Source organism: Rhinopithecus roxellana, chromosome 19 (assembly GCF_007565055.1).
Source record: "Rhinopithecus roxellana isolate Shanxi Qingling chromosome 19, ASM756505v1, whole genome shotgun sequence".
Classification (NCBI taxonomy): Eukaryota; Metazoa; Chordata; class Mammalia; order Primates; family Cercopithecidae; genus Rhinopithecus; species Rhinopithecus roxellana.
The window spans coordinates 60,046,172-60,055,512 of record NC_044567.1 but is presented as its reverse complement, the minus strand read 5'-3'; the positions used below and the strand labels follow the sequence as shown (position 1 = coordinate 60,055,512).

Genomic DNA, 9,341 nt, shown 5'->3' with positions numbered 1-9,341 from the left:
CCGAAGTGCTGGGATTACAGGTATGAACCACCACGCCCAGCCATGCATTGTGGTTTTCTTAATGCCCAGCTTTGTATGAAGTCCTCTAAAATCCCCTTTGAGGAGTCGTTGAATTACATTTCCATTTTCTTTCATTAGGAAGCTATGTCTGGCCTGAAAAATAAAAACAATTTTATGGTTTCTCATAAAGGTGTAATTTTGCTTCACTCTTATTCACTTATTTTCACGATGGAGAGAACAAAATTGTTTCTCCACAGGAATCATGGTCCATCTTTTGCCTTTCATGTTAGTGATTCTCCCCTCTCATGGCTTCCTAAGAAAAACTAAAGCAATCTGAAAAGAAAAAAATGCAATCTTCTAACAAAGTTGGCTTTGTCTTGATAAATACAATGATGGATGACCACAACCACTTGAGTCCTTTTGGGCAAATGAAGAATTCTCTGATTATATCTGAGAAGTGGAAACATATGAATTTATGTTCTGATTCTTCAAATATCTTCTCCCTTTCCCTTCTTACATTGACCTAACTTGCCTGAGATTAATGAAGCAAATCTGCAAGGGCAGAGGCTAGAAGTTTTTGAGGTTTGAAGCTTATAGGAGGGTCCTCTTTAAGAAAAACAATACAAAAATATCTTACTTTCACAATTTTTTACAAAAACATATGACCACATGAACATACTGCCCGGGTCCCTCCTGGGCCTTGGAAAGGCCCGTGCAAAAGAGACCCCTGAAGCTTGGACTTTATTGACTTCATGATAAGTCCATTTCTGCGGGCACTGTATTGTGGCAAATGTCCATCTACACTATGCACACTCGAATTAGATACTTATGTATGTGAACACGGGAACGTAGGTAATGCCTATACAGAGAATAAATAGGAATATACTAGGATAAATATAAAAACACAAGATTACATATTGAGTTTTACATACACAAACACACAGATACTTTTCTATTTTTGTTGTTTCTAAAGATGATAGCCAGGCATGATCCCTCTTCTCCAGACTTTGAATTGCCTACCTGCATTTCAATGTTCGCTTTAAGGGGGAGGTAATCAATTTAGCACATTATCATTCAATCAGACAAGCTGACTCAAACACTGTTCTCTGAATTGGACTCATGCTGAGCAATTCTCTATTCTAGAAGCCAGGTGTGAGGGGTGGGAGGAAGGAAGCGGGTGCGGGTAGGGAGCCCATTGCCAGTAGACAGAGCATGGCTTGGTTTTTTCCCACCCTACAAGCAGTTCAGATACTGGTTTGGAGGTCTCCATTGAGGAGGGTCCTCTGGGTCTCCGTGGTCTCATTCAGCCGGGATTTGTCCTGCTTACTGTCACTTCGCTCCCCGTCATCTGTGCCGCTCACCTTGACCAAGCAGAGGACATTCTGGAAGCTCTTTTTGAAGTTGTCAGACAAGAAGGCGTATAGGATAGGGTTGGCACAGCTGTTAGCATAGGTGAGGACCACCACAAAGTCAAACATGCCTTTAAGGGCTGGGGTGGGACTGATGGCCATGGAGACAGAAGAAACGTTGAATATGTAGAAGGGAAGCCAGCAGAAGATGAAGACAGCCACCACGATGGACACCATTCGAGTGACCTTCTTCTCAGACTTCTTCCTCTTGGAGGAGCCCACTCGGATTCCAGAGGACTTCACCTTGATGATAATGAATAGGTAGCAAAGACAAATGATGGTGAGGGGTACGAGGAACCCCAGGATGAAAGTGTAGATGATGAACCCTGTGTACCAAGCCCCAGATTCACCTGGCCAGTTGATGGTGCAGCTGCTTCTCCCCCACTGGTTGCTCCGGAGCCCAGCATATATCATGATGGGCAAGATGACCAGCAGAGAGACTCCCCACACAGCCATGGTGATCATCTTGGCCGTCCGGGGTCTCCTCCACTTGGCCGACTTGATAGGGTGGACCACAGCCAGGTATCGGTCGATGCTCATCACTGTCAAGCAGAAGATGCTGGTGAACTGATTGATGCCATCCACAGTCATGACCACCCGGCAGATGGCCTTGCCAAAGGGCCAGTGGACCAGAGCTACCTGCATAGCCAAGAAAGGCAGACCCAGCATGAAGAGCTCATCTGCGATGGCCAGGTTGAGGATGTAAATGTTGGTGATGGTCTTCATCTTGGCATAGCGGAGGATGACGTAAATGACAAGTGTGTTGCCACACAACCCAATGATGCAGACCACAAAATAGATGAATGTGAGGACTGCATTGCTCGTCAGGTCATAATATGGCTCTGTCTGGTTTGAGGTGTTGGTTGACACCACAGAGCCATTCAGGTCAAATGGAATGGATAGCCATGTGTGGCTTCCATTGAGTGGCTTATCCACCATGTCCATGGCTGCTTTTCGGTCTTAGGCTAGGTCCAGTCAGTCCAGTCCAGAGATCTTATTCTCACCTTAACGGACCCTGGAGGCCAAGGATCCAGTGTGACATCTGGAAGGAAAAAAGGAAGATTGGCCCGTCGGTCACGAGCTGTTTAAACTCTCACCAAATTTACACATTTCTGGTTTACCCTCTCAGACATACTCTTACATTGAAAAATGTATTATCTTTCCGCATCAACATTAAGCTCTAGAGTTCCTCATCAGTTTTTGAGTAGTTTTTCCAATACTAGGGAAGGGTTTGAGTTCAGCCATCATCTGCTGACGCACATGTTGGGGAGGGCTGTGGCTTCCAAAAGCACATACTTTGACCCCTACGAAGTTGACTGATCTAAACTGCAGAAAGGCAGAGCTTGGAGAAGTTCAGCGCCTGACCTCAGAAGGGTCTGACACTGACATTCCTGGCCTCTCCCCTACCAGGAAGTCTGTGCTGACTTGCTGACCGCCTTGGAGTCTTTCTGTTCTGAAAATGCCATAGTGGAAAAAACCCAGACTCTAGAGGTAGAACAAACCAGCTTCCACTGCTGAGCCCGTGTGACCGCATGCCTGGTCCTTAATGGTTCTGACTCTTATTTGTTCACATGGGGGTGTCATGAAGGTTAAATGATGGAATGTATGTCAAAATGCCGAGCATTGCGTTGGGCTCATAATGGGAACCTCGTAAGTGTTGTTTTCCCCCCGTGTTTTCCTCTACCATCTCATTATCTCTGACGTACTGAAATCTACCTGCATGGTGAACCAATTTATAGTCTTCAGTATTAAAAATAAAAGTCTGGTTTGCTTTCATTTTTGAAATGTAGGCTTCAGTTTATTTTTTGCTTTTCTTCTATTTTTGTTTTCCAATACCTAATGCTTGACTTCCTCAAGAGCTCTTTCCCAAAGTCCCTAAGGGGATGCTGCTCCCAAGTGCTGTAACACCCCAGAGAATTTGCCTGCCATTTTCTAATTAAGGACAAAAACGGAAAGCAGGTGTGGGACACAAGCTCTTTCATCGAAGTAAGCAGAAGCCTTCCAGCACTGATAGAACTCATTCACACCCATGATTCCCTTGATCTCCCCAACTGTCCTAGGTGGTAGGGATAATTACCCCCATTTTAGAGATGTTGAAACTGAGGCTTAGACAGTTTAAGGAGCTCACTCCCATTCTCTTGTACATAATTGGTGCAGCTGGGATGTGAATACAGGCCACCTGGCCCCAAGTCTTTTGCACGTCTCAAGGCATCCCCTCTGCTCCTCAGTGGCCTAGAGACTGAACGGCTGATAATTGGGCTTTGGTTTGAAGCAACTGACTCCTGTGTTACTTCCTTGCTGAGAAAATAATTGGAACACTATTGGCTTGGCTTAAGATCTAAAACGATTAGTTCATCCCATATTTAAATGATTGATATACAGCCATTCAAAAAATATCACGGGGTTGGGGTGGGGAGGGGGCTTCTTTGTGCTAACAGCAGGGATGTAGAAATGAACAAACTGACCCGGCGAGGTGGCTCCCGCCTGTAATCCCAGCACTTTGGGAGGCTGAGGCAGGTGGATCACGAGGTCAGGAGATTGAGACCATCCTGGCTAACACGGTGAAACCCCATCTCTACTAAAAAATACAAAAAATTAGCCGGGCATGGTAGCGGGCGCCTGTAGTCCCAGCTACTCGGTGGGGTTAGGCAGGAGAATGGCGTGAACCTGGGAGGCGGAGCTTGCAATGAGCCGAGATCGCGCCACTGCACTCCAGCCTGGGCGACAGAGCGAGACTCCGTCACAAAAAAAAAAAAAAAAAAAAAAAAAAAAAAAAAGAACAAACTTGGCTAGTGCCCTCTAGAAAGTGATAATTTAAAAGGAGAGATAGGAAAGGAAGTCAGCTCATATAGAGTGGGAATTGCATGAGAGAGAAACGACCGACTTAAGAATGCCTTCCTTTCCTGGGGGACTCAGAGGAGGCTTCCAAAGAGAAATGTTTGAGCTGGGTCTTGGGTGTATGAAGAGTGAGGCAGGAAGACAGCAAAGAGGCCAATCTAGGAAGAGGCGAGATGTTCAAAGGGTAGTGTGTTCAGCAGAGTGGGAATAATTCACTCGGCTGACACATTTCCCCTGAGCTAGGTACTTTTCCTGGTGCCTGGGTGTAGATGGAAGATTACTCCTTAATCCTTGGAAAGACTTCAGATGAGTTAAAGGAGACTTGGCCAGCAACAAGTGCTTGAGGATCCTTGCTCACCTTTGCCTCTGATTCATTCTGAACTGCCAGGTGCATTGCTGGTTCCTTCTGTGCTCATTTCCCTACCACACAACTGTCTGTGCAGTGAGATCTGGGCTTTGTGGCTGACCATTTTGTGAAGTATTTGGGGGACCTGGAATTTCATGTCTGTATTGGGGAAAAAAACCATAGACTGGCAGCAATTAAAACAGAAGCTGTACAGAAACTATGGTTAGTATCCCTGGATTAACTTGGGTAGTTTCATTATCATTTCTAACCATCATGTCAGTTGGATTAATTCTACAGAGCCAGAATCCTATTCAAGCTGCCTGCAATTAGAGTGTACCTTATCATGGGGATTTCCAGGGCCCCATCTATATAACATGAATGGTCACACTCCAATGTCCAGGTAACACGGAGTCCCCCTGGGCCGGCAGAGCCCCTGTCTAAGAGCTTTTGGGCCAGGAACGATGATCGTGCAGGGAGTATGAGGGAGGGTTGAGTGTTGCTTTCCAGCCCTAACTTGGTCATTTTAACTGGAGTTTCACTCAACAGGACAGAATTGCTTAATGGTAGCAACAGACAGGGTTCAGAGTCTTGGTGAAGGTGGTGGAGGTGGGAGGCTGGGGAGCCGGTTGAGAGTGGGAAGGCTCCTCTAAGCAAGAAATGAACTTAAATCATGGGGAGATTTATTTAACAAGGAAATCAGCCGCTTAAGGTCTTCCAGAGATTTCTGTTTCATTTTTGTTTCAGAGAAAGAATATTCCAATGCCAGGCAGCCAATTCTTGTTGAATTGTGGTTAAATTAAATGTACAAGGAAGTTTGGTTTTCTGCATTCTTTGTTTTTCCAGCCCAATAATTGTTAGATGCTGAAAATGGCTAGTGGTTGGTTTCCTCTGAACCAAGTCCAGGCTCTGTGGAGAGGAGGGTAAGAATGGTCTCACGCACCCCGCCTCTCTTTTACGTAGGGGCTGTGGTTACCAGCCCAAAAAATGAGTGTTGGGATGACGACCGGACATCAGGGGAGGTCCTAAATCCTGCTCAGCTTCAGTTTCTCCTCTCCCCATCATCTTTCCGCATTCACTTCCCACCCCCGCCTCCCTTGGGGCCTTCAGAACCCGGCTTGGTCTCTGCGCCGCTGGAGCGAGAGCCCCCACTAGCAGGGTGATAAAAGCCCCTGTGGGCCACCGCGGCGCGTGAGCGCCTGGGAAAAGCCGGGGCGGTGCTGGCCTACGGGGTTGAGAAACGGAGGGGCGAGTGTCAGGACCGCGGAGCCGATGGTCCCGGCTGGCACAGAAAGTCCTCCTGGCCATCCAACTCGCTGATCCTAAGAGCAAGGGTTTCCCAAAGAACTCCGTGCCATTTCCAGGAAGACGAGGGAAGAGTGAAGATTGTAGCGCCAGCACGCCCAGTCTCTAAACGCAGAGCAGGGGTGCCGGGGGTGGGGTGGGGCGCTGAGGACAGAGACATCGGGGCGCAGAAGACAGTCGCTTGGGGACTTGGCCAGCGGCTTTCGGGCACGGGCTATGCAGTGGTTTGGTCTCTCCAAACCTAGACAAACCGTCCTTTCTGTCCCGAGGTGGGGGACGGGGGCGGATCCTAGATCGTTCAGCGTCTATCTCCCCGGCTGGGCGAGGAAAAGAACAGGAGAGAAGCCTCCCTTTCTCCGCTCTGCGCCCGCCGCCTGCCTCTGGCAGGCTCGGATCTCCGGGTGCGCTCCCGCAGGAGCCCCAGCTAGCACCTCACGGCCTCGCTCCTCTCGCGCCGGGTCTCTTTTGCAGGGCGCTGGGACAGAAGTTGTCATCCGTCGCAGCTACCACCTGAAATCTCGGGCTAAAGGGCACACGCCACGCACACGGGCATGAGGCTGTGAGGACACGTCCGTTCCAGCACACTCTACCCACAGCCCCCTTACTCAGGCAGGGGTACCCGCTGCCGTTCATTCCTACTACAATCACCCCAAAAAGCACAAGAACGGAGAATCACGCCCCGGGACCTACACTCAGGCACTCGGATGGGCACACCACCATCAGCGCAGATGCACACAGGTGCCCAAGTGCGCTTCTCGCTCCCTCCATCTCTGTCTCACACACACACACACACACACACACACCCCACTCCTCACCTTTGCTCTTCCGCTGCAGTCCGCTAACTCTGATCTCCGACACCCAGCAGCTGTCCCCGAGCCAGCTGGGCGCCGGGGCGCGCAGCAGCTTGGCTAGCGCCCGACGCCGGACGTTTGGGGTTTCTGGCTCCTCCACCCTCTAGTGCCGGCTCCCACTAGCCCCTGGCCCGTAGAGAGCTCGCCTCGCCCTCAGACCCCCCGGCGCCAAGCCTCAGACTGGGACTCTGGGCGCGGGTGGTCTTGCGAGCGCGCGCGCACGGGTGGCTGCGCCGCTTCGACTGGCCCAGGCAGCACGGGCCCCTCGGCACATTTCCCCACGCCCCCCTCCCGCTACGTCACAGCGGCTTCGCTCCGCCCTCCCCCAACCCCTCCTCCCGGGTCCTGTAGAAGGACAGTGGTGAGACCGACTGAAACGCCTGCAGGTGGCAGCGGGCAGAGCTTACAGACAGCCGGGGAGCGGGAAGAGAGGGGACCCGCATGCGGGGGCGTGAAAGGTTAAGCGTTTTCGTTCTCGTCAAGACTCATGGCAAGGACAAGCGCTATTTTCCCTCTGATTTCACAGAATCCATTCCCTTCCACCTAGCATATTCTAGGCAGCTGGAGTGGCGGCCGGGGTGACCCAGATTTACACCGGGACCTCTGTGATTTTCTTAGCCAAACAAGTTAGCAAAACTGTGTTTACCGTGGGCCAGCCCCGGGCGCAGGGAGCAGTGCGCAGGGCCAGGCTAAGGATAGGGAGAAAAGGGGCTCAGGGGACAGCGCTTCTCCATGCAGTTCCCAATGAGCGCAGGGCATGTAAACCCACACCTGTAGTCCAAGATTCAGTCCTAGGAGCCATCAGAGGGTCAGTGGAGGTCGACTGGTCCCAGCTGTCCCTGCGTCCCACAGCTTGGAGGTGCAGCGGCCATACAGGTGGTCCCCTTGCTGTAGCCACGTCAGTCAGCACCTGCTGGTCTGACCCAGCACAGTCCCTCCTACATGCTGTGAGGGAGCAAAGGGGAACAGGCAAGAAGTGGGAGTTACATCACATGGAGTTGCAGCTATTTCTTTTTGACTGTGATGATTCAGCCTCTTTTCCAATAGTTTAATAAGTCATAATCAATCCTGCAGCCTCCCCTTCCTCACCCTCCTCCAAGTACATACGTACACACACGCACACACACACACACACACCATCCTCAGTACAGTTTTAGAGGATGTGAAAACAGAAAGCAAACCCCAACTAGCTTTCTCTGTGAGCTGAGCTGCCTTGATTTGTCCATCCTATTATTTGATTTAGAATTCACCAGGGAAAAGTAAAAGTCCAGAAGCTGTGTGGCAGGTGCGGTGAGCCCTAGAGATAGATGAGTGACATGGGAAAGGAACCACCAGGTACGGCAGCAGCCAGCTGCTCTCTTCTATCTGGGCCAACCTGTATCTTGGGGTACCCACTGTAAGATGGGGATCAGGGGTTTCCATCTCTCTCTGAGAGGCCGGGGAGCGGGAAGAGAGGGGACCCTCATGCGGGGGCGTGAAAGGTTAAGCCTTTTCGCTTCATGATAGGGCTTAACTCTTGGCATCCTGGAGCTCAGGGCAAGATGGAAATTGAGCTGCAATTGCCTTAAGTTCCAGGAGTCAGTCTGGGAGCCAGCATCTCTTTTAGACATGTGCATGCAACTGGAAGGGCTGGGGTGGGTAGCTCACAAGAAGAGGACTGTGTCTGCTCGCCATTAGCGAGAAGAGGGAGAGGCAGAGAGGTAATAATAATATCAGGAGGGCATTGTGGAATTGCACTCAGGGGAACTCAGCATCCTCTGGCCACACAGTTGCTGCAATGCCTGTTGCCACCTCCAGTTTAAAACCAGTAACCTGACTGGTTTCCAGGAAAAGAAGGAAGAGCCAGGAAGTGTCCGCTCTGCCCTCAGATTCCTTCCCTTTGTACCGTGTTATCTTTTAAAAGTTCTCAAACAGTTAATACTAAATTTATGTTTCATTAAAAAAATAATAACTGGAGGCAGCAGAGTCCGAGATGATGCTGCTGTTCTACCCTGGCTGCAGGGATGGGCTGATCGTGGAGGAGGGACAGCGCTGCCACCACTTTGCTTGCAACATGTGGCCCTGTGTGCACAACATCACCCACAAGGTAACAAATCGGAAGTACTCAAAGCTGAAAGAAGTGGATGATGGACTTGGGAGAGCAGCTGCCTGGGAGGATGTTGACTCTACTGCAGAGTCATGTAAATGAGAACCTCCCTGTGCTTACTGCATGTAGCTTCAGACCCGCTCTGCAGATGAGCCAAAGACCACCTTCTACCAGTGCTGCAGGGCTCAGTGTGGACACCACTGCAGGGATTAGGGCAAGGACAGCCCCGCTGCCTGAGTGTCTGCTTACCTCAGGGTAGACACTCAGCTGGGGGTATGAATCGTGTGTCCTGAGGGTCTTTGCTGGTATGGTGGAAAGCTAACCCTTTTGAGGTGAAGAGTCAGGGTGTCAGGAAATGTGGCCTATCTGCCAGTCACAGCGGATGAAATCATTGATGTCCAGGGAGTTTTTTTGTGTGGGGAGGAGACCCATAACTAAGTATGCTCTGTTTGAAGTTCCTTCCTTTCTTTTCTTTTCTTTCTTTCTTTCTTTCTTCCTTCCTTCCTTCC

General features: G+C 50.2%; 1 protein-coding gene and 1 pseudogene across 1 annotated transcript; one reads left to right on the top strand and one right to left on the bottom strand.

The window, feature by feature from the left end:
• Window positions 1–633: 633 nt before the first annotated feature.
• On the bottom strand, window positions 634–7,023 carry SSTR2 (somatostatin receptor 2). The gene is made up of 2 exons (XM_010360257.2): window positions 6,711–7,023; window positions 634–2,451 (listed from the first exon to the last, which is right to left on the bottom strand). Exon 2 carries the CDS (start codon window positions 2,352–2,354, stop codon window positions 1,245–1,247), a length of 1,110 nt encoding a protein of 369 aa, XP_010358559.1. The 5' UTR covers window positions 2,355–2,451; window positions 6,711–7,023; the 3' UTR covers window positions 634–1,244.
• A 1,698-nt stretch (window positions 7,024–8,721) lies between these two features.
• Window positions 8,722–9,045, top strand: LOC104660125 (annotated as a pseudogene).
• The last annotated feature ends 296 nt before the right edge of the window (window positions 9,046–9,341 follow it).